The sequence below is a fragment of the Centropristis striata genome, chromosome 7, assembly GCF_030273125.1.
Source record: "Centropristis striata isolate RG_2023a ecotype Rhode Island chromosome 7, C.striata_1.0, whole genome shotgun sequence".
Lineage (NCBI taxonomy): Eukaryota > Metazoa > Chordata > Actinopteri > Perciformes > Serranidae > Centropristis > Centropristis striata.
The window spans coordinates 33300721-33326564 of NC_081523.1; the positions used below are offsets into that span (position 1 = coordinate 33300721).

The following is a 25844-nucleotide window of genomic DNA, read 5'->3' on the forward strand; positions in this document are numbered from 1 at the left end:
AAAATGGTTTATTTCACATATTTGCATGTTTATATTACATAGATACTGTTCAATGGTCAATCTGACCCTGAAAAGAAGAGGTGAATAAAATTTTCAAAAACTCAAAGTCATGTAAAACTATTGTAATTTATATGTAGATCATCCAATGTACATAAAGCTTTAACATGCATTTTAAAAAAATGAAAAACGAGTGAATTATCCTCATTGAACCATGATCAATGAGAGGTAAAGAACACCATTGCACAAAATATTGATTGAAATGGTTAGTAATGGAGTTATTAATGAAATATAAATAATGTTTATTCAGATTTTCTGGTTTCTGACACTTTTGGATGATTAAACATGCCCACGAACATTATTGCTGTTCCTGAGAAACAACATAACAGGAGGGTTAAAGAGCACATAAAAAGTAAAAGACTCAAACTGCAGTGAGTACATTCACTGCAGTTTGACTCTTTTAATCCTTAATCCTTTATTTTTAAAGGATGATCGGATTTGTCTTATCAAAAGAGAAAAACAAGAATGGAAGTAGTGAATTAGCAACATAAACTGCGGGGGGAACAAGGGCTAATTTATCTTGTAAGAATGTGACATAAAAGTGAGCCATTCTTAACTGGATTAGGTATCAAAATGTATCCGTCAAAAATAAATTAGAAGACAGGTGGTGTTGGGGTCTTTTACAGCAGGTAAAAAAATATGCCTTGCACTGATCTAGATGACACATTTTGATAATTTGACTTGTGGGTTCCCTGAATTTTCATCTTTGTCTCTACAAGTGTGTTTTTCTTGTTTTAAGTGTTTATCAGTGTGGTGTCATTTTGAATAAACTAAAACAAACATTCAATGTATCATATCATCGTGCAAGTCTGCATATTGACAAAGTGTGCTTTTATTTTAAAGGTATATTGGCATACTGTTTCGTTGTACACAGGCTAACTTGACATTGCGTCAGTGAACGCAGCACTGAAATACATAAATGTACTTAGTAACATTGCTTTACAAAATTAAAACTTATTTCATCTTTTCGGGTTTCACTTTATTAACTGTTTATTTTCTACTTTGATGCAAGATTATTTAAAAACATTTGAATGTTCAGAGAAACTGAAATATTCACAAATAATACCCAAAAGACAGAAACATGTGGTTTAGTTAATATTTTAATAAAATAATGTACAAAATAATGTTACCAGAAAAATGGCATCAAAATCACAGGTCACCTGAACACCAGCAAACATTCTGAATCATGATTTTATCCTTTTAAATTAACATTGAAATAAGTTAATATTTAATGTAGTTCACATGAAAACACACAGAAGCCGAAGAATATACAGACGGTTATTAATAAACTTTGACTGAGTCGATTAATTTATTAATTAATGAGACAAAAATGAAGCTGAATGGAAACAAAATGTGACTTTTTTTCTTTTCACAGCAGGAAAGTTTCAGATCTGACACACAAAACTATAAGCACAATAATAATAATAATGATAATGATGATGATGTTGATGATATTTCTGTTGTTGTGCAGCTGCAGGCAGAATAATACTGTGTGTGTGTGTGTGTGTGTGTGTGTGTGTGTGTGTGTGTGTGTGTGTGTGTGTTAGGAGTAGAAGGTGAGGACACTCTGGTGGTTTCCTCTGACCAGCAGTAGAGGAGGAAGGTCTTTGGACAGAGTCTCCAGCCAGCACATGTAGAGAGCGCTGGACACCGTCCCCTTCCTCGCCAAAGGCATGCTCCTGCAAAATAAAATATATATATTACAGAAAATACAACTTTTTAGGGAAGAGGATTAGGGCCAGGTAGTGCAAAAATATAAAGGGGGTTGGGGGTGGGGTTTAAATAAAATAATAAAATAAAAGTTTAAATAAATGTGGAGAAAAAAAGTGGGACTAAATGTTAAAAAAATAAAAAATATATATTATATATATATATATATATATCAATTAAAAACAAAGCCCTGCGATAGTCTGGCGACCTGTCCAGGGTGTACCCCGCCTCTTGCCCAATGACAGCTGGGATAGGCTCCATCCCCCCATGACCTGATTGCGGATAAGCGGTTAATGGTAATGAATGAATGAATGAATTAAAAACAAAGCTCTGTGTTCTGTTCAGAACACGAGGTAGAGGTGCACCCTCTTGTGGCAGAAACAAGTATTACCACAACACACCAAGAAAAATAAAAATGAAAAAAAAAATGAAATGAAATGAAAAAAATCACTTGCCAAATCGTTTCCCCTACCTGTCTCAGAGATTATAAAAATATATATTTATATATATATATATATATATATATATATTTTAATCTGCTCTTGAGTCATAAAATGAACTTCTATATGAGCATGTTAGAGTTACTCATAACTCTTTAATTAAGTGAGTAATCTGAATACTTTGTCACATGAACACCTGTACCAGGTTCTTCTTCACCTCCAGCAGTTATCAGAGAGTAAACATAAACAAATGAGGGATTAATTGTTTATTAATGTCTGAAGAATTAAAAGTTCTCACATGACGATGAGTTTGGCTGAGCTCGAGTGTTCCTTCAGCAGCTCGTTGAGCCGGATCTGACGGTTACTCTGAAACAAACAAACAAACAACAACAACACGGCCGCGTTAACCATCAGAGCTGGTGTGTGTGTGTGTGTGTCTTTACGTGTGTGTGTGTGTGTGTGTGTGTGGACCTTGGCCTTGTACAGCTCCAGCTCGTTGTCAGTGATCCTCCAGGGCTCCTGGGTCTTCAGTCGCTCCGCTGCCTCCTGCTCCATGTCGTCCTCCTTCAGCCTGAACGGCTCGATGAGCTCCTTGAAGCTCAGCTTACTGCGCACACACACACAAACACACAGACACACACACACAAACAAAAAACACACACACACACAGACACACAAAGACACCCAAACACATACAGTAAAATATACACGTCATCAATTTTTTTTCTTGAATGTTTTTGTCTTCATAAGTTGTCGATTTTTTTTTGTAGATTTTGATAATTTTTTCATCTTTCATCTTCTTTTTTTAAAGTGAACAATTCTGAACATGGTGGCTTTAATTTTTAAAAGATAATACTTTTTATCTTCTTTAATTTATAGTATAGTTTGTAGTTACTTTTTAAAAGAAATATATAAATATACACTTTTTAAAAGTTATATTTTTCAGGATCCTGTTTGGTGTATCTGAACTTAATAAAAATTATATGCAAATAAAGGTGTGTAAAGAGTCATTTTAGTGTACTGCAAATATTTTTTTAAATAATGTTCTGTCTTTTATGATCAAGACAACAACTTTTAAAATTCTTAAAATAAAATAAAGGATTGTCGTACTTGTGTTTCTTGGGTTTGGTGTTGATGTCTCCGAGGACGTGGATGTCTGAGAAGTCAATCCTGAACCTGCTGAGCAGCGTGGCCATGCTGGAGACACACACATACACACACACACATACACACACAATAATAAACACACAGTTTGTTGTGTGTGTGTGTGTATAAAGTGAGAATAAAAGGTTAAACTGACGCTCGTCGGTCGTGGTCGATGCGGTTGATTTTCCCTCCGATGAAAACTCTGATCCTGCAGTCGCCCCACTTACTCCTGTTAGTCAGCAGGAAGGGGATGAGGAGAGTCAGACCTACACACACACACACACACACACACACACACACACCGAACAAATTGAGAGTTTATCATAATGTTTGCCACACAGCCCAAGAAAAAAACATAAAAACAAATCCAGGTAGAAACTGACCTCCATCATCAAAGAGCCACCAGACGTCGATGGTTCCTTTTCCCTGCTTCTTCTTGAACTGCTGGCTGCTCTCCAGCAGACGCTGGTCGGTCAGACTGAGAGGAGACTTGATGTCTGCAGCAGGTCACATGACACGACACGACACGACACAACAGGTCAGGACAGGAGGGTAAAGAGACACGACAATACAAAGACACAACTCCAGAGCTGTTTGACTTAGAGGCTGTCATTTAACCCTCGGAACCCCGTCGCGTTTATCATAGAAAGAAACTGTAAAAAAAGACATTATAGTCAGAGTTTGAACTTTCCGATGGTCTTTGAACAGGTCATCGGTTACTAAAGTGACCAAAACTTTGTGTCAGAATCTCTTTATTCTACATGTGTCATTTAAAATAAAGCGTTTGCACTAACCAGATCCTGTTAAAAACATTACATTCTGCTCCTCAGAGACACCGTGAAGACATGATTGATTCTGCTGAGACCAACGGTCACGTGATAAATATTCACTGAAAATCTGTTTACACAGAGCAGAGAGGAGAGGACAGGAGAGGCTGTTTACACAGAGCAGAGAGGAGAGGACAGGAGAGGCTGTTTACACAGAGCAGAGAGGAGAGGACAGGAGAAGCTGTTTACACAGAGCAGAGAGGAGAGGACAGGAGAAGAGAGGCTGTTTACACAGAGCGGAGAGGAGAGGACAGGAGAAGCTGTTTACACAGAGCAGAGAGGGGAGGACAGGAGAGGAGAGGCTGTTTACACAGAACAGAGAGGAGAGGACAGGAGACAACATTCATGACACTTTAAAATCATTTATCAGATAAATATACCTTTTTTTCTGATTTCTGTTATTCTAACTGTGCTATTCAGCACAAAGACATGTTTGAGTTGTTCCCACTTCTAGCGATGATTGCGCTGATTCCATAGAGCTGTAGGACTTATAGATTTATAGAGATTTTATATATTGACGTGAAATACAAGGACATAGAGAGAAGAATGTAAAAAAAAGCAAAAAACGCCCTGAAGCGTTCTGTTGGGTTCAGAGGGTTAATGGAGCTGCACTTAGTTTGAGATGAAGATAAACCAGGAAAAATAAGTGTATAAAAATATCTATAAAAGTATGATAATGTAAGCAGGATGTGGAGGCAGACTGACCTCTCAGGATGAGCGGGCTGCTCTGGTTGCTGGCTGGAGTCTGATCCGAGTCTTTCTCCAGACCGACAGAAACCACCAGCTCCTTCCCGACCGGAGGCTTCTCATGGGACGACAGCAGCTCGTCTACAGGACGGACAGAGAGACAGAAACAGAGAGACAGACAGTTTACAGGAGATCAGCTGAGGATCAGGACTCCTTGTCTCTGGAACATAACCAAGTAGAACTGATAGTGTGTGTGTGTGTGTGTGTGTGTGTGTGTGTGTGTGTGTGTGTGTGCGTGTGTGTGTCTGTGTGTCTTCGTGTGTGTGTGTGTGTGTGTGTGTGTGTGTCTTCATGTGTCTGTGTGTGTGTGTGTGTGTGTGTGTGTGTTCATGTGTGTGTGTCTGTGTGTGTGTCTCTTTATGTCTGTGTGTGTCTTCGTGTGTGTGTGTGTGTGTGTGTATGTCTGTGTGTATGTGTGTGTGTGTCTTCATGTGTGTGTGTGTGTGTTTGTGTTTGTTTGTGTGTGTGTGTGTGTGTGTGTGTGTGTGTGTGTGTGTCTGTGTGTGTGTGTGTCTGTGTGTGTGTGTGTGTGTGTGTGTGTGTGTGTGTGTGTGTGTGTGTGTGTGTGTGTGCATTTGAACCTGTATTGTACTCATTTACATTTACATTTAGTCATTTAGCAGACGCTTTTATCCAAAGCGACTTACAGGAACAATAAAAGCAAACAATCAAGGTATAGTGCAGTAAGAGCTATTAGTCTATTAGTGCATCAATACGTGCTAGTGACAATTCTTTAAGGGGTAGAATTATGGTGTGGTGCTAGGAGAGAAGATGCTCTCTGAAGAGCTGGGTCTTCAGGAGGTTTTTAAAGGTAGAGAGGGACGCCCCTGCTCTGGTAGGAACTGGTAGTGTGTTCCACCAGCGGGGAACAAGAAATGCAAAGAGTCTGGATTGCCTTGGACCAACAGGGGGCAGAGTACTCAGATCTAGACAGAAATGATCCTTTTTTGTTCATAGACAATCACCACAAGCATCTTTTCATTTGATGAGATGTATAATTTGCTCTCTACCACAGAAGCTACGACCCAAACAGTCTGTGTTGAAGCAAAGTCCAGCACCAAGTACATTATTTTACAGTGTGGGTAGTTCAGCGTGTAATATATTCATATTAAAATAATTTTAGAGTTCACACCAACAGGACACAGACCCCTGCAGTGGACAGACAGAAGTACCTTGTCCCTGGATGTGAGAGACGTCCAGCCCCTCCTGCAGACGGAGGATCACCACTCCAAACTGCAGGTCGAAGGCGTCACTGCAACAGAGAAACACACGTTACTGTCCTACACACAGATGCTGAGTCATGCTTAACATTCAATGTCATTTTTACATTAAATAAAAACATGTCAACATTTGGACTTGATTCCCCAATAAATTCATACAGCACGTCCACAGTCGTAGACAGTCAATATATATATTGGTGTAAACTTAAAGAATTCCAGCTTGTTTTACTTTGGTCTTAAGGGGAAGCGCAGCCAGCTTTCTCCTCTTTCTCGTCTTTATTTTGCATCATTTATTAAACCTGAAGTCTGAACTTCATATTTTCATCAGAAAGAAACTTCTGCATCTTTTAATCTACTGAGATTTTGTTTTTAAAGTAAACAAAGTGATGCAAAAGCAAAATGTGGATGATGGAGGACACAAATGAACAGGAATATACATGTATTTATATAATTTACTTTATGTGCATGACACAGTTTGTGTAATTCATGTTTATAAATTATCATAAAATGAGTTCCTCTAATGTAAGAATTTAAAAAGTTTAGTTTTATCTAAATGCAATGTGTTATGTCAGATTTTTTTTTATTTTAAAAGGTGGAGTTAGATTTATAAATATATATTTCTGGTGATCTTTGCTTCCCAAATAAAAAAGCAAAAGTACAGAGTGAATCTTTCAAATTAAAACTGTAGTTTGCAGATACTGGAAGTTTGGGATTTGTGCCTAGTTTGTTTCTCAGAGGACTGGTGAGTTTTTACTGTATGGTGTTGATGTAGATCTCCACGTCTCTCATGTCTCCTTCGCTCCAGTTGGTCTTGAAGCCCATCACCAGCGTGTTCGGCTTCAGACGACCTAAACCCACCGCCTGAACACACAGGACTCAGATTCAGATTCACTTAATGCAGGAGGAGGGGGAATAAAGCCAGTTAACATCGCATCACAATAAACAAAGAAAAATAAGCAAAACAAGTGAATTTCTAATTTTTTTGTTCCTGAAATTCTTGCATGGTCTCGTGATATCTTGAGCATCCGTGCAAGACTAACAGAAATAATTAAATTGCAATTTAATGATCTGACAAGGGAAGTAAAATATTCTGGAATAGAAAGGTGGTGTGTGTGTGTGTGTGTGTGTGTGTGTGTGTGCGTGCGTATGTCTTTGACTATGTGTGTGTGTGTGTGTGTGTGTGTGTGTGTGTGTGTGTGTGTGTGTGTGTGTGTGTGTGGCTCTAACACAATAGAGATAAAGTAAAAAAGCACTAATAAATAAGTATCAGCATCAAAATGTATTTAAAGTATCAAAAGTAAAAGTATTCATTATGCAGATTGTTTTATATATTCCAAACATATTGTGTTATTATTATCATTATTGATACATTTTTGTAATTTAATTAATTTTCTCAATGCAGGGCTCATTCTAACTACCTAATATATATAATAATAACCTAATATATAATAATATAATAATATAATGATATAATAATAATTCTTATTATCATTATTATAACAACAACAACAGCAACAGAAATAATAATAATAATAATAATTGTTATTATTATTATTACTATTATAATTATTATAATAATACAATGAGGATTCATTTAATGTTCTCTCTGTGTCAGCGTGGGTTCTCACCGGGTACTCCGGCTTCCTCCCACAGTCCAAAAACATGCACTTAGGTTTAATTGGTGAATCTAAATTGCCCATAGGAGTGAATGAGAGTGTGATTGTCTGTCTCTATGTGTCAGCCCTGTGATAGTCTGCCGACCTGTCCAGGGTGAAGCCCGCCTCTCGCCCAATGTCAGCTGGGATCGCTCCAACATTGAAAATAAACCCACTGGTCCAACAGCACTAATCTGGGACATCTGGGACACCTAATGCAATACTCTGCACTTTATATAGTGATATATTTACACTACTGTTTTTTTTTTTTTTTTTTTTTAATATATTTTTTTGGCCATTTTCAAGGCTTTATTGATAGTGAGAAACAGAGTGAAAGGGGGAGATAGAGGGGAAGACATGCGGGAAAGGGCTCCGAGACGGATTCGAACCCGGGCCGCCCGTTCACAAGGACGGTGCCTCTATGGTCTCTATCAGGTGTGCCACCGGGGCGCCCATTTACACTACTGTTTTAATGCATACAATGGCACCGAGTTGATGGTACAGTGAAAGAATGACATGACATGAATGAATATACTAAGTGCTGAGATGATGAGAATGCATCTTTTCTATTTACTATTTATTGAGATGAGATGATGAGAATGTATCTTGTTATTTACTATTTATTATGCTTTTTTATGAGTCCAGTACGTGAGTGCATTGAATTCCGTTGTATTTCTGTGCAATGGCAAATAAATCTAATCTAATCTAATCAATAACAGTCTCTGACCTGCATGAGGAACTGTGCTCCGTGCCGCAGGTTGTCGGAGAACACGTGTGTGTAAAAGGCCTTGATGCGCTTCTTGTTGAGCCAGCGCTGGCAGCGGGCGTGCTCCTGGAACAGCTCCTTCAGGTTGGGCCGCCGGGTCACCTGAGGAGGAGGAGACAGAGAGAAGAGATGGTTATCAGACGGAGAAACACTCCAGAGATGTGAAGAATGTCCCCAAACGTCTCGGGCTGATGAGAATCTGAACACACCGTCCTGACGTGAGCGCAGACCATCAGACCCACGTTCTTGGTGAAGGAGTTCACCAGCTGCAGCAGAGCAGGGCGAGAGTTCGGATAGCCAGACATCACCAGACACTGTGGCCTGGAACACACATTTACACACTTTACGCAGGAAATTAAGGGGTTTTTACAGGAATTTCAGCTCTGAGTTTGATGGGAAACTCAGGATGAACTTGTCAAGCCAAGTCTAATAAAATATCCTTTTAAAACTGAGTGTTTTAATGAGATTTCAAGTTTATATTGAAACCACAAAAATACTTTTTTATGGTTGTAAATTTACTTTTGAAAATCTTCCAAATTCAATAAAAAAGATTCTAAAATATAAAAAAATTTTCCTCTGAATTTTAAGTTTTGATCCAAAGCCCAAGGAAGCTATTTCTGGTCTTCCATTTATTTTTTAAAGTCCCTCAAATTTCATTAAATACATTACGTTTGAATTGTATTACATTTTTTCTACAATATTAACATAATACAACTAATTAATAAATATTTTTGAAAAATACAATAAGAATAGGATAAAGATACAAACTAGATAAGTCGATTAGGACATAAAAATACAATGCAAAGCTTCATAAAAACAGCATCAATAAAAAAAAAATAGCATTATAAGTTGGTATAAAACCTTAAATAACTCCACAGTAAAGTGTCTGAATCAAAGAATTGAAGATCAAAAGTGAAACCTGAAGTTCTTAACGTGGTCCTCGACTCCAGTGAGGCTCAGACAGTGAGTCAGAGCCTGGTTGTAGATCAGAGCCTGAGTGGACGAACCCCAGTTCACATCTACAGAAAACACACACACACACGCACAGAGTTAAAATGTTGATAAATGTCTGTGAAGGCCGTCGAGTAGGACGGAGGAGAACAGTTTGCATCACTTTTCATTAAAATTTTGTTATAGTTGCTATTTTTATCTTTTACTTTTTTATGAAACTTGGAAAGCTTCACTGTTCAGAGGTCATTATCAGAGAGATTCATCAAACTGACATTTTTTGATCAAATATTTGCCAATACAAGACCAATGCACATTACATACAGTTTTTTGTATATGTAAATATCTAAAATATTCTGTTTCGGTTGGTTTCATTGATTCACTAACTCAGTATCTCTGTCCTCATGTAGGACTAAAGCCCTATTCCCACAAGACTAGTTCAGCACCCTCATTACTCAGATCCTACCTTTCTGACAGATTTCACTGCATTTGCATTAATAACTGCAAATCCAGTTAGACCTGGCATGCCCCAGGGCTCGCTTCTGGGTCCCCTCCTGTTCATCTTGTACATGCTACCCTTTGGTAACATCATGCATCACCACAGACTAAAATTTCACTGCTACGCCGACTAAACCCAACTCTACCATTCCACGGTAAACAATCACTCTTTTCACCATCAAAAACCTGGATGAACAGCAACTTCATTAAACTTTAAAGAAATCGTTATCATTGGACCCAAATCCAGCAAATAACAAAAACAGTATAAACCTCATCAGTATCAGTGAACTAATAAGCTTGTACTTATATCTTCTAATGGAGCTGGCTGTTTAACATTACACGTTGTAAATGCATGCAGGAAAAACACTTTGTTACACACAGAGGTGGGGCTTGCGTGTGTTGTTGTATTTTGAGAGGTCTGACTACAGCGTGCGTAAAATAGGTGTAAAGCAGCTGGAACAGAACAAGAAATCACTTTATTCTCTTCTTAATTCTTGTGGTTTTGTTGCATTTCAACAGTAAAGTGAGGATATTCTCCTTCAGAACCTTTCGTTGCAGCCGCCATCTAGTGGCAATTATTGGAACTGCATTTTATAAATGTAATGTCTTGATGGGCTGAAACAAGCCCTGAGCCGAAACAAGTCAGTATCTGGCCAGTTTTGGTGTTAGCAGTCAGCAAAGAGAGCTCTTTCTGTTCTCACCGGGCTTCTTGTAGCTGACGTAGATGTAGAGCGCGAGGACGATGAGCAGCGTGACCAGAGCCGCCCACCAGTTGATGACGAACATCACCACGCAGCACAGAATCGCCCCGGCCAGAGACACCCACATGTTGTAGTACTTGAAGCTGGGACGCCACCCTGTGATGACACACCAGAATGACGCCAGGAGGAGAAAAAAGAATGCAACAGACCAAAAAAGAAAAAACAGGAACAAAAGTTCTGTCTTTAACTGAAATACCATTTTGTGAGTTTTAGTTGTGCAAATGTTTCCAAAGAACTTGATGGAGGCAGAATTTATCTTACTGGTTAAATGGTCAAACTTGCAAGTTAGAAGTTAACATTTTTAATGTTTTCGTCTTTGTTATCCAGTTTATGAGTCCAGTAAATGTTCTTTATGTCACCTAAAATCACAAATTCTCACAGAGTGCTTCACAACCCATAATATCTGACACCTTTTGGCTTCATTCTGAAATTAATAAATCTTTTTTTTTAAATTACCCAACTTTAAGCTGTAATGGCTGCAGTTCTTTGTACAGTATTTATATTTCAAGTGCAGCTCTAACAACAACCTTGAACTGTTTGCAAACTTGGTAAAAACAAAATGTCAAAACTCATGCAGGTGCAGTGCTGTGAGGGCTTCAGGCGTCAGGTTATCTGTCAGTCATCAACAACACTGACAGCTCTGTGTTTGTGTCACCTTGAGGGGAAAAAAGCTAGATAAGAAATACATCACTGACACTGAGAGTTTAGGTTGAGGACAAGTTCACTTTCTGGAGTCATTCTGAAGCTCAAAGGGCAGCCATTTAATTTATTTTAAATTAAATAACCAGGAAAAAGATATATAACAAATACAAACCAGAGCTTCATCATATCCCAAAAGTTCACTCACTTAAACAGCTGCAACTTGTCAGGAAGAGGGTGAAATAATGCTCCAAAGTTCAAAGTACTTTTTTAGCAAGACCTCTGACCTCAAGATATAAAATACGGAGAAAGTTTTTCTCTGGTGTTCCAAAGGTCTTGGTGTATTGAAGTGATGTTCTGAAGGGGTTTTTGACCATTTTTATCCATTCTTGATATAAACTAAAAGCCTAAATCAGCAGGAAATGTGTGAAACAAATGATATCAACCCAAAATCAATAATGTTCTGAGCCCTTATTCACTTTCATAGGTCTGCACTTGACTGTATGACGTATTAGGGCCAAGTATGAAAAAAAAACGGACTGGATGGTAATATTTCAAGAAAAACTGGCAACTTTATGATATTAAAGTCGTAGATTTATGAGATTAAAAGTGGCATATCTACGTGAAAAAAGTAGCAGACTTATGAGAAAAAAGTGGCAAATCTAGGGGAAAAAATTTTAAGATTTATGAGATTAAAAGTGGCAACTCTATCAGAAAAAAGTTGCAGATTTCTAAAATAAAAGTGGCAAATCTAGGAGACAAAAAGTTGCAGATTTATGAGAATAAAAGTGGCAAATCAAGGGGGAAAATTGCAGATTTATGAGATTAAAAGTGGCAAATCTATTAGAAAAGTCAGATTTTTTAGATTAAGTGTGGCAAATCTACCAAAAAAAGTTGCAGATTTATGACATTATTAGTGGCAAATCCATGAGAAAAAAGTTTTGTGATTCTTTTGTGAAAGATTTGTGAGATTAAAAGTGGCATATCTAGGAGAAAGAAGTGACGGATTTATGAGATTAAAAGTGGCAAATCTACGAGAAAAAAGTTGCAGATTCATGAGATTAAAAATGACAAATCTACAAGAAAAAAGTAGCAGATTTATGAAATTAAAAGTGACAAATCTACAAGGGAAAAGATGCTGATTTATGACATTACAAGTCGCAAATCTACAAGAAAAAAGTCACAGCTTTAAGAGAAAAAAAGTCAAATCTACAGGAAAAAAGTAGCAGATTTATGAGATTAAAAGTTGCAAAGCGACGAGAAAAAAGTCACAGATTTATGAGATTCAAAGCGACAAAAATCTATAAGAAAAAAGTTGCAGATTTATGGGATTAAAAGTGGCAAATCTGCGAGAAAAAAGTTGCAGATTTAAGAGAAAAAAGTGGCAAATCTACAGGAAAAAGTAGCAGATTTATGAGAATGAAAAGTTGCAAGTTACCGAGAAAAAAGTTGCAGATTTATGAGAAAAAAGTGGCAAATCGAGGAGAAAAAAAGTAGCAGATTTATGATTTATAATTTATGAAAAATCAACAAGATCTTTTATCTCATAAAATGATACTTTTTCTCTTGTAGATTTGCCACGTTTTTCTTGCAATATTACCCCCCTCCCTGGGGTCTATATTTATCAATTTTTTTATACTTTTCCCTAATACGATGTCCGACTTATGTGACCCTATGCATTTTATGCATTTGTTATTATCTATTTCAGGATTCTAATTTTTAAAGACCAGAATGGATGTTTACCTGGAGAGTTGGCCAGCGAGGAGTGGAAGACAGAGAAGTTGATGAGTGCGTACGAAGCCAGAAAGAAGTTGGAGATGATGGGAGCGATGATGTTCAACTCGGCTGACGGACGACAAACAGAGAGAGAGAAAGTTTAATATTTATGTATTTATATATTTATATCTGGAGTCCTGTCATTCAGAGAGCGAGGATTAAAGTTACCGATGAGGATAAAGGCGAGGCCGATGCAGAAGGTCAGGACGTAACCCCGCAGAGGCTCGTTGTTCTTCCCATAACCCTTTGCAAACACACCCAGCCCTGGGTAGATGTTGTCCTTACACAGAGCCTAAGAACACAGCAACTGTTACTCATTTATTCATTTCATTTGTGGAGTTTATTATCTGTTCATTCAGTTATTCACAGACTCAGATCAGGTTTATAATACAGATCTTTGATCCAAATGTGAAAAAAGTTTCATTCTTGATGTTGGAGATTGTTGTAATAGATTCTGTGTGTGTGTGTGTGTGTGTGTGTGTGTGTGTGATGTTGTTATGGCTTGTTTGTAAAACTGGGGCTTTCATCCATGTTTAGGTTTTCATCAGTGATGACAACTTAGCCAGGTGATTGGGTCATTATCTGATGTTGAATGGTTTTTATCAGCAGTTATCCTCCCATCAGTTTGGGTGAGGAGAGGCCTACTCTACCTACTAGTAGGTCCAGCAGGTTGTTATCAGGAGCCGTAGTTATTATTAACGAAGCAAAGACAGAAGTGATTTTATGGTATGTGAAGGCTAGGTGTGAAACAAGGAAACAGAGTGACTTTTTGTCATACAGTTGCAAGAAAAAGTATGTGAACCCTTTGAAATGACCTAGTTTTCTGCATTCATTTGTCAAACATTTGGTCTGGTCTGCATCTAAATAATTAAAAAATATTTCATGTTTTTATTGAATGTATCCATGAAACATTCATAATGCTGGGAGAAAAAGTAAGTGAACCCTTTGGCTAATGACTCTATTAAGGGCTAATTGGAGTCAGGAATTAGCAAACTTGGAGTCCTTACAATGCAATGAGATTTGAGTGAGGTGTAGAGATACTTTGACCTGTAAAAAACACTCAAGAAGCATCTGCTCATGTGAACCATGCCTTGCAAAAAAGAGATCTCCAAAGACCTGCGATCAAGAATTGTTGATTTGCTTCAGACTGGAAGGGGTTACAAAGTAACCTCAAAGACTTTAGGTATTCACCAGTCCACAGTTAGACAAACTGTCCACAAATAGACGATTTAGTCCTGCTACTCTCCCTAGAAGTGGGCGCCCAGCCAAGTTCACTCCAAAGGCCCAACGCAGAAAGCTCAGTGAGGACTCCAGAGTAACACGTAAAGAGTTGAAGGAGTCATTGGAACTGGTTAACATCTCTAGTCATGAGTCGACCACAACAAGCATGGCGTCCATGGCAGGACACCACGGAGGAGGCAGCTGCTTTCCAAAGAAACATCACTGACTGATGAAAGTAAGGTTTACCCTTGACATGATGTTGTTATTGACTTGTTTGTAATAAATGAGATAAACTTTCTGACCTGGAAGACTTTGGGTGCGCTGACCAGCGAGGCGAGAGCTGACGACAGTGTGGCTGAAAAGATCCCTGCAGAGATCAGAGGACCGAAGCCTGACACCAGACTCATCACCTGCACACACACACACACACACACACACACACACACACACACACACACACACACACACACACACACACACACACACGGAAAAAGTCACAGATTTATGATATTAAAAGTGGCAAATTTGTGAGAAAAAAGTCATAGTTTTTTTTACACACACACACACACACACACACAAACACACACACACACACACACACACACAGGAAGGAGGTTATGAGGGTTTTGGTAATTTTTTTCAATCGAGAAGTCTCCTGAAAATACTCATCTTCATATAAAAAAATTATTATTATTATTACTGCAGCTCTGTTCTTAAACATCCACACCTACCAACATTATGTGGCGTCTGTCAGCGTGTGAGAGGACGCGAAACACACACACACACACACACTTTAGATTTATTCACATCTGCTTTTTTAGTTGGACACATTTTAGTGAAAACACTTAATGTCTTTAAATACAGAATTATAAGGAAAAAAGAGCAAGTGTTTCCACAGACCAGAGTGTCAGCGATATCAGTGTCACTGAGCTGTCTGTGTGTGTGTGTGTGTGTGTGTTTGTGTGTAGGTAGATGTTGTCAATGCTCTCATTCATTCAGCTCCGTCTCCAACCAGCGAGAAACCTTGTGACTCAAAACAACAGTCACTATTATCACTGTTGCACTTTGTTAGGGAACAGCTCAGTCTCACACACACACACACACACACACACACACACAGTGCAGCAGCATGCAGAGAAACAGGATCAGGGCTGCAGACTGACACGATCCTCGCTCGTGATTACAAACCGTCAGAGACTCTGCAGGTGTTCATCTGTTAATGGGTTTTGGTGGTGATTAGAGTCTTAGATATCTCAAAGATTAGCAACAAATTGATTTGATTGCATTAGTATTTAGTATTAGAAATTGGTTACATCAATATTTTTTTTTCAGATTTGTTTTCCATAAATATCTTAAACAACTTCAGACTTGTTCAAAACTACCAAACATTAAATCCTTTTCATAACTTTAACCCTTTGTATGCCAGTTCATATATTTAAATTTTTCCATAATTTGAATTTTTCCACTAAAACTGCTGCACCAATGGAGTATAAAAGATGTGTAAGGGTTAAAGACAACGGATTTTAAACATTTTTACCAAAAAGAAAAGTTCCTGCAAAAATGCATGCCTCAAGCTGTAACACAGCCAAAATGCCCGAGGAGGGCATAAGGGTTGATATACTTGAGTTCTATTTTTGTCATATTAAAACAGAAATAAACAGGTTTCGAGCAAAAGTGTGTGTTGTTCTAGCTGTATTAAATCAGTTTGGAGTGAAACCAAATGTCCTTTGGGACTTTGGATCCCATACACACAAAAATAACGTTTAAAAACCAGAATACTGCTAATGTTTATGTACAACTGAAGCATGCAAAAAACATATTACACTATATAAAAATAAATAAATTGCAGCTATATAGAATGGCACACAGAAACTTCACTGGAGGGAATGAAAATATCGCACTGTGTGAAGTTGTTTGTGTCTGCAGCTAGCTGTTTCAAGTGCAGTTGCTGCATGCTAAAGGTAGTAAAAGTTATAATACAACACTGTAAAAATTCTCTGTTAAAAGTAAAAATCCTTTGTTGCCACTTTTACTTCAATAGAAGTATGCAAGCATAATTAGAAAAATATGGTCAAAGTATTTATAGTGAAAGTCCTGAGTACAGGGAATGTGTTCTACTGTTAAATATAACATTATTATATTGTTATTGCTCATAAATTCATGTTCATAATGTTGTTTTTGTCCAAAGAGCAGTACAATTCAAAATGTTGACTGTAAATAAAAAAATAATAATTGTACAATTTTCTGTGATTTAATGCTTATTTTTGTAATTTTAAGACCATAAATTCTTTGAGATATTTGTCTTTAAAGCCCAGGATTTTTATTTTGCACTAAGTGCATTAATGTTTCTAACGCCACAAATATTTACAATTAATTGCAAAGTCATTTTGACAGCACTAGGAATGATAAAACATTAAAATGATTTATTTTTTTTTAATTACTGAAACCAAACTGATTAATGGACTTACTGCTTTAGCTTTACTTGCATAAATCATTTTGTAGTCTATGTTAATATAAAACATCATAGTTTATAAACTTTTTTTTAATGTGTTTTGTGTGCAAAAGTAACTAAAGTTGTAGTTATATATAAATAAACGCATAAAAGTAGAAGCAGAAAGCAGCAAGAAAAGAAAAGACTAAAGTACAAATACCTCAGATTTGTATTTAGGGACAGCACTTTAGTAAATGCACTCAGTTTTGTTCCACTGCTGGTAAAAGTAATACATCTGGTCCTGGTCTAGAAGGCTTCATGAAGGGCAACACATACCAAAGAAGAACTCTGATCCTCTAAAAATGTGGGTCTGGCTTCTCAGAGCTCAGTTCTCTGCAGGTAAGAACGCAGTCTGAACCAAAAGGAAGGAAGCCGACCACAACACAAAGCATTCTGGGCTGAATTTTGGCGGAAATGTGAGAATCAACAAAAAAAAAAAGATTCTGATTCAGTAATGGACAGTCATAAAACCATTTGATCAGCTGCTCCTCCACTGACAGACAGTCCGTTAACAAAAATTACATAAGCTTCACCAAAAACAATATTATTCATGTAAATATAAACCCCGAAAATAGTGTGTCACCTCTTCTTAAGAATGTTTGAGGAATCCACCACAGTCATCTCAGAAATGTTTTAATCGTATTTAATTTTATTTATTTTTTTATTTTTATTTTATTAAATTTTATTAAATTTTATTTTTTAAATTTATTTATTTATTTATTATTATTTTGTATTGTATTGTGTTATATAAACATTATTCTCTTTGTGCTGTTGTCTATTCTTTAAAGTTTATTTCTCCATAATTCACAAATGTCTTCTGTGTTCAGCTGTTTGTGTGTTTGTTTTCGTCTGGGTAGTTGGACTGGTTGGGACAATGGTGTGAAAGTGATCAAAAGGTTGCTTTTTGTTTGGACTGTTGACGTGTTTGGACGATGGGAAGCAGCATGTTGTAGATTTTCTACAACAAGCACAGCGCCGTATCCTGACTCGACATCGACTCGTCGACATGTAGGCTTCCATAGGAAACAATAGCTGTGGGTGTTTGGCTGCACGTCACACTCTGCCAGTGTGTGTCGGCCTTTATGTAACACAAATTCCTGAGCTTGTCCGAGTGTTTGGAGTGAAATAAACAGTAAAAAAAACTGGCCAGTCATTGCATCACATCACACGTGTGTGTGTGTGTTGTGGCTCACCTGGAAGTCGTTCATCAGGCCGTACTGGCAGCCTCCCTCCTTGCAGATGGAGAAGTCGTAGCCCAGCGTGCAGGCGGCGTCGGTGCAGTTCACCGTGTCGCTCACCGTGTCGTTGTGGTCGCCAGTGGCGTCCCTGACGATGCAGGAGCCTGCAGGAGGAGGAGGACACACTCTCTGACATCAGCAACAGCCTCTCAATTTCAATTCAATTCAATTCAACAAGGCTTTATTGGCACGAAATTTAAAAAATAATGTTGCCAAAGCACAAATCTGGCTCTAAGTGCTGCTGTTATTGAATGATGGAAGTAGAAGCACACTGAAAAATATGTTTTTTTATTGTCCCCCTGAATATTTTTGTTAAATACAGGCCTGCAGATCAATATAGCTGGAACTTATGGGATGGAAAACACAATGAGGTCGAAGTATATTATATATATGACCTACTCCCAGCTCAAATTTGATAAAGATATCTCAAAAAATGACTGTTTTTTATGATTATCATAATATAAGACTACAATAGCATCCTTGGTAACCATGGTGACACACCAAATGTCCATATCTGGGCTAATGAAAGGTGACAGTTTGAAGAATCACATCCCATATCCATATTTACTGTCAGCATTACTGACACAGAGTTACTGTTGAAAAAAACGCTCATTTTTGTACAGGTTTTCCACTTTGAAGTTAAATGTAGCACAAAAAATGCTTGAAAAGTTCGACATCCTTGTTAGCAATTTAAACCCTATCCTTTAAAGCCGTATATATATATATATATATATATATATATATATATATATATATATATATGTTATCAAGACATATGCTGCTTACAACTGAACTTCAGAAATACTGGTCCTTCCCCCCTTAATTGTCGTGCAACTGATAGCTGATGAAAGTGCTTAACTCCGAAGTATAATATTACCTGTAGAGATGGCGACAGCCACATAGGTGATTCCTGTGATGACGATGGCGAGTAGGGTCCCTTTAGGGATGGCTGACTGAGGGTCCTGAAGACGAGAGGAGATTCAAGTTCATTGTCTGCACAGGGCATTTACCTTGAGGCTCAGACAGCTTAAATACTGAATGCTAAGCTTAAAGCATTGTTTGACTTACTTATTTTGGTCACAGTAATAAAAAAGGTTTCATATTTATACTAAATTTAATACAAAACAAAAATTGCATTGCAAGAGGTCTAGAAAGCACAGAAAAAGACAGTGGCAAGAACAGCAGAAAATGATTTTGAGTCAAATCAAACAGTGATGTTAAAAAAAATGAATGAAATGGAATATAAATACATGTTTAATGAATGCTGCTGTGAGGTTAGTAATTGTTTCGAGAGTTTAAAGTTGAGCTTTCTTTTAAAAGTTGTAAGTGAGATAAAGACGATGTTTCAGCATCTGCAGCTGTATGAATCAAACACAGCAGTGTGACCATGGCAATGTTCTTTAAGTGGTAAAAAGCAATCAGAAGAGACAGTTTTGAGTCACTCAGGAATCACTGATTCCTGAAACAGTGTTGGCAGGGCTCAGATCATCAGATGAAGCAGAGATATAGAAACACGTATCATCTGCATATCGACGGATGCCATGTTTTTGGACAATAGAGAAAAAAATGGAGCTTTGGGTTGAACCTTGAGACAAATTCTTAACATGAGCTTTTAGGTAAGACGAAAAGGAATCTACAACTGTGGCAGAGAGCCGAATCCAGAAAGTTTTGGAAGTGCTTAACCTTTGATCATCCAAAAGCGATCAACCAGCAACCATCAATCAACCTTGATTGCAGTGTCAAATACTAAATAATACACTTACAGGTACATCTAAAAAAATTTGAATATTGTGAAAAACTTAAATATTTTTGTCAATTATTTCAGAAGGTGAAACTTGTATATTATATACATTCATTACACATAGAGTGAAATATTTCAAGCCTGTATTTCCTGTAATTTCGATGATCTGGCTTAGAGATAATGAAAACACAAAACTCAATGTCTCAAATAATTAGAATATTACATAAGATCAATAAAAAAATGATATTTTAAATATAAATGGCATGCTTCTGAAAAGTTTGTTCATTTCTATACACTCAATACTTGGTTGGGCTCCTTTTGCATGAATTACTGCATTAATACTTGGTGGCATGGAGGAGATCAGCCTACGGCACCATGTTGCTTTTATAGCAGCCTTCAGGTCATCTGCGTCTGGTGTCTCTCACCTTCCTCTTGACATCAGCCCATAGATCTCTATGGGGTTCAGGTCAGCAGAGTTTGCTGGCCAGTCCAGCCCGGTAACACCATGGTCATTGAACCAGCTTTTGGTACCTTTGCCAGTGTGGGCAGGTGCCAAGTCCTGTTGTAAAATGAAATCAGCATCTCCAAAGAGCTTGTGGAAGCATGAAGAGCTCTAAAATGTCCTGCTAGATGCTATGTTGACTGTGGACTTCAGAAAACACAGTGGACCAACACCAGCAGAGGACCACTGACTGTGGACTCCAATATTTAACTTTTTCACAATATTCTAATTTTCTGAGACACTGAGTTTTGGGTTTTCATTGTCTCTTAGCCAGAATCAGCAAAATTACAAAAAAACAGACTTTAAATATTTCACTCTATGCGTAATAAATCTATATGATTTATGAGTTTCACTTTCTGCAATGATTGACAAAAAATATTGAACTTTTACATTCAATTTTTTTTAGATGTACCTGTAATGTAAGATGTAAAACTCACTGTGAGGTCTCCGGAGATGTTGGCTCCGGCCAGGATCCCGGTGGCTGCAGGGAAGAAAATGGCAAACACCGAGAAGAACGACTCGTCCTCTCTGAAGTCTGGACCCAGGTTCTCTAAAAAGATGGCAGCTGGAGGAGGAAGGAGTGTTCGAATAATTTAAATTCTAACACTGCAGATGTTCGGATGTTCGTATATGAAGCCATATAAAGTGCAGACTGACTGTTGTAGCCGAAGAATCCTTTGGGCTCTTTGCTTTCTACTGCCATGAAGGTTCCTATGAAGTAGTTTGCAATGGCTGCCAGGAGGATCACCAGGAGGACAATCTGAGCCTGAGATAGACAGAGAGAGGTGGAAACCATAGTGATTTTAGACTAAATTAATCCTCACTGTTACTCTCATTGACTGATTGCACTAAAAATGTTTATGTTCTGATGATCCTAACAAGCAACGAGGTGGCTTGAAGGGAGTATCTTGCCAGGCTGGTATCAGTTAATGGGTAATAAATAACAGGGTTATCACTATGCAAAGACACAGTATAAAGAGCGAGAAAGTCCACAAAGAGGCAAGGTAAGGGTAGTTGATGTGTCAAACAAAACATAGGACCTTCACCCTGGTGGCCGCTTCTCGTGTACTGTGTGAAACCAAAAGTCCATGCTAACTTATTTATGTTGAATAGTTAATGTTACAAACTTACTTATTTACACCAGAACTATGACCTTTTCCAAAACCCAAACCAAAACATGTAGTTTTGATCAAGTTTACTATGTGTTTACATGCATATGTGAAAAGTCTGAGGGTCAACAAAGTGAGTATAATTAATCCTCTGAGGACCATGAATGTCTGAACAAGATTTATCGATCTGATATTTGTTGAGATGTTTCACAGACTTGACAAAGTATCTTCAAGAAGTTCAGACCATCAAGTCCACAAGGCCCCGATCAGACAGAAGGCTTTTTGCCGGTATTTGGTCAACAATCAAAGTATTTGAGACATTAAAATGTTGACCTGATGATATTTGTGCTTGCTTATTCTACTAAAGTGAACCTCATGGTGGTGTTGGACAAAAAAATCTGAGAATTAACAAAGTTAGTATGATTCATATTCTAGAAAGCACACATGTTTGTAAAATAAATAATCTTGATCCATCAAAAAGATGTAGAGATATTTCAAAACCGGCTGTTAGAGGTTCTGACATAAACTGCAGCACCTCAACAGTTTACAATCAGCATCTTGTGTCTTTGAGATGTTTGTGTGTCCCCTGTTTCCTGCCCTACCTTGGCTTCCCACTCCATCCCAGCGACAGAGATTCCCAGCAGCAGAATGACCGTCAGAGTCCCCACGATACGAATGTCGTTGAGCTCATCAGTCATCAGAGCGTCAACATCCTGCAACAAATCAGAAGCAAAGTCAGAATGAGAATCAGTGTTTCAGCAGGCAGACGGTAGGCATTTGAAGGGGTATTATGAAGTATTTCTCACACTAAGCATCTCCACCACCGTCTCTGCGAAGCCAACGACGTACATGGCCACGGCCACAGCATTGGCGAAGGCAAAGATGAGACCGATGGAGCCTCCGAACTCTGGTCCCAGACTCCTGGAGATCAGGTAGTATGCTCCACCTGCACGGAAGGGATACACAATATAAGAAACCTTGCTAGTTATTGGTACAATCTGTAATTTTTGGGGGGAAGAATTAATGTATAAACTCAAACATTTCGAGCATAATCAAGTTTTAGAGTTCGACCTCTTCAGGACAACATGCTCCCTCACATATTCAGCCCCCAGTCTGTTATATTTATATAAAAAAAAACTTTTAAATGATGTTGAGTAACTGGAAACATTGGAACAAGAGTCCTCTATTGTCTTGAGAATATCTCTCCACTTCGCTACATATTTCATATGTATGGGGTAGCTGGAGAGATAGTCTCTTCACTCAGAGAACCAAGGTTACAATGTAACTGTGCGTTCTCTATCATCTCTTCACTCAGAGAACCAAGGTTACAATGTAACAGTGCGTTCTCTATCGTCTTTTCACTCAGAGAACCAAGGTTACAATGTAAGAGTGCGTTATTTTGAGCTGTTTTATGTTAAAATTTAGTCCATGTTTTACTTGTGGGAAAATGAGTTGTTAGTATTTTTAACAGCCAGTCACGTGTTTCAGAAACTTCAAAACGTTATTGTTCTAGCAGGATCTTAATCCTGCACATTTCAATCGACATTGTCAGAATAAAAGCTTGTGCGCAATTGCAATCTCACCTCCTCGTACGAAGCCGTTTGTCGCTATAGCCGACGTAGACAGGCCGGTGATGGTGGTGACCAAAGTGGCCATCGCGATGATCGCGATGGTCAGTCCTGTCACACATAAACAAAGGAAAATAAAAAAATAAAAAAATAGAAAAAACGGGAGAGTTACAGTAGATTTGAATCAAGAAATAAATCACATAAACTCCAGATTGATCACAGTAACAAACAATGTGACTTAGATGTGCTAATAGATGTTTCAAGTAGCAACAAGGGTGACCATTTAGAAATATATATAATTTAGTGAACACTGAACACTTTATGAGATAAAAGCATGGTGGGATTTTCCAGAGGACAATGCGGAATCCTTTAGTTCACTCTTTTTAAAAATAGATTGGAAAAATTCAGCACAACCAAGGATTTTTGTATCATTTTAAAGCTGAGTTGTGATCATGTGTGAAATTATCATCTTAAACATGTATATTGTGGTATTTTTTTTTATTGTACGGGTTGTTTTGTTGCAGTTTGAGTCTGGTGTGGAGGATTTATATCTTGTAACAGAAATGTTCAATACATTTCTATAAAATTTAATGAATAGCAATAATTTTATCTTGCACAGATCTTGTCTATTTATGTAATCTTTTGGCGTGTCTATATTTTATCCACTAAGCAGGTTTAATTCAGTAACAGTTAATTGTTTTCTATGACTTTAAGGGATATAAATTAAAATATTATTTATATTTTCATGATGTGAACACATTTCATGACAATATGAAACCCAACAGTGATTTAGTCCGTCTCTAAACACTTTTTAACTTCCCAACCCTCTCGATCTCAGTTCAGGAGCTGGAAACAGGAGGAAATAGTGCATTAGTTGGGGGATTACTTTCAGCGGAGGAATAATCCACATTTGGTGTTGTAGTGCAGTAATTCTTGAAGTGGGTCCAGGAGTTTCCTCATTCATTCATTTAAGTTTTAATGAAAGAAAATCTCTTTCTTTACTATATGTTTTACATATTCTAAAAAAGTTTATCAGCGAATTAGTAGTATATTATTTAAAATGATCAGAATCTGGTCTTTCCTGGGATTCATTGATGAAGGAAAACAATAATGAGCCTTGTCTTTTAAGTGCTATAGCTGCTAAATAACACATCAACATGAAAAGCTTCACTCCTATGCACTGAGAAAACAAAGTGGAGCTAATTTTAAATATATTAATAAATATACTGCTGGGTAGTTTAACCTACAATTATGTGTTGGTTTATTTATTATTTATTATTTAATTTTAAATACTTTTGTAAATCTGCAACTTAACTTAAGTTATCAAATGCATTTTGTGTAGTAAAAAGTACAATATTTACCTCTTGTAGTAGAAGTATAAAGGTGCATAAAATTGAAATACTAGTAAAGTAAAGTACCTTAAAAATTGTAGGTACAATACTTGCGTAAATGCAGTAAGTTACTATGTTGTACTGCAGGACTTTAAGTTGTAGTTCTGTGTTTTTGATTGTGCAAAGTTTGCATACTTCTTCTCCCAAACTTGTGCAAATAAATGTATAATATTTCAACTGAAATGAGTTGTTTTTGCTGTGAAATTATTTTAGGTTATTATTTTAAAGTTATTTTAAGTGATGATTGAAAAAAAAACATGTTTTAATTTTGTTTACTTGATTCATACTCTGGAAAACACCTCCTTCTCCTAAAGTTAAACTTTATTTATTTATTTTGTACCGATTCCAGCCTGTCCCACAATCCAAGACATTCTGATAAAGAGCATCACACCCCAGATATTCAGCATGCAGCGGATCTGAAACACACACACGATAAATAAGACTTTACACATTAAACTTCACGGTGAGAAACACAGAAATGCTCCAAGGTTACAATGTAACCGTACATTCTCTTTCGTCTCCTCACTCTTAAACACCATGGTGAGGAACAGAGAAATGCTCTTTTACAGAGCTCTGACTCACCAGGACTCCTTTGACCCATCCAAACTTGACCATTCCTCCTTTCCCCTCCTTCGCCGCCAACGCCGCCGCCTCCTCGGCCGCCGATGGCTCCTCTCCATTGGCCAGACCGTCCTCAAAGGGTTCCTGACAGCCAATCAGAGCCAAGCAAATGGATCAACGGAAATTTTATTTACTGTGTCAAGTTTGAACATCAACTTCCAATTATTTTGTTATATTTGGATAATTATAATGCCGTGCAGAGTAAATGTAACTTTCCACTTTACTAATGATTTTATATCGAGACTGTATCCCCACATCTGCAATGCCACACTTTGTGGTGTTTTCATGGTAATTCCAAATAAGATTGCCACCACCAGTGTAGGTATAATTGATTTATACATATTTAACAATCTACGTGTGAAATTTAATTTATGTACATGGAGATTTACATGTCTAATTACAATACAAAAGTAACTCTGATGAGAGAAAGCAGTAAAAACACTTGGGCAACGATCTTAAAAGTGCATCCTCATTTTTACTGTACTGTATTTTATTGTGAAGGACAGAAGTATGGTCCAGTTGTGTTGATAACGATGGTTGATAACGGTGATATTTATTCGGCTCACCCAGAAACATCCAATTTACCCCAAAAAACTCAGCAGCCTCCATTGTTTTATAGCGAGGAGATCCAAGTGTCCGGTTTGGGATACAGTTAGCTCACGGCTAATTCACCGGCGTCAGCATCCTGTAGCCGACTCTGGTAAACCCGAGGCTAACGTACAATATTAAACAATATGTGGTTCGAAAGATAAGAAGTTAGACTCTAGTTTCA

At 37.6% G+C, this 25844-nt stretch overlaps 1 protein-coding gene across 1 annotated transcript in view; it reads right to left on the reverse strand.

Annotated features, from left to right (window-relative positions):
• Positions 1-1139: 1139 nt before the first annotated feature.
• Positions 1140-25844, reverse strand: part of LOC131974624 (solute carrier family 12 member 2-like) — a 29361-nt gene continuing 4656 nt past the window's right edge. Inside the window, exons 2-26 of the mRNA XM_059337017.1 lie at positions 25034-25156; positions 24792-24867; positions 23076-23171; positions 22299-22438; positions 22095-22205; positions 21041-21149; positions 20821-20948; positions 19018-19102; positions 18096-18244; positions 14714-14821; positions 13359-13482; positions 13158-13259; positions 10716-10871; positions 9488-9587; positions 8778-8889; positions 8530-8670; positions 6902-7008; positions 6100-6179; positions 4886-5008; positions 3737-3850; positions 3508-3619; positions 3318-3404; positions 2679-2814; positions 2506-2573; positions 1140-1736 (exon numbers count right to left, since the gene is read on the reverse strand). Coding sequence (XP_059193000.1) covers positions 1601-1736; positions 2506-2573; positions 2679-2814; positions 3318-3404; positions 3508-3619; positions 3737-3850; positions 4886-5008; positions 6100-6179; positions 6902-7008; positions 8530-8670; positions 8778-8889; positions 9488-9587; positions 10716-10871; positions 13158-13259; positions 13359-13482; positions 14714-14821; positions 18096-18244; positions 19018-19102; positions 20821-20948; positions 21041-21149; positions 22095-22205; positions 22299-22438; positions 23076-23171; positions 24792-24867; positions 25034-25156 — 2823 coding nt within the window. The 3' untranslated portion in view covers positions 1140-1600. The remainder of the gene's footprint in view (positions 1737-2505; positions 2574-2678; positions 2815-3317; positions 3405-3507; positions 3620-3736; positions 3851-4885; positions 5009-6099; positions 6180-6901; positions 7009-8529; positions 8671-8777; positions 8890-9487; positions 9588-10715; positions 10872-13157; positions 13260-13358; positions 13483-14713; positions 14822-18095; positions 18245-19017; positions 19103-20820; positions 20949-21040; positions 21150-22094; positions 22206-22298; positions 22439-23075; positions 23172-24791; positions 24868-25033; positions 25157-25844) is intronic.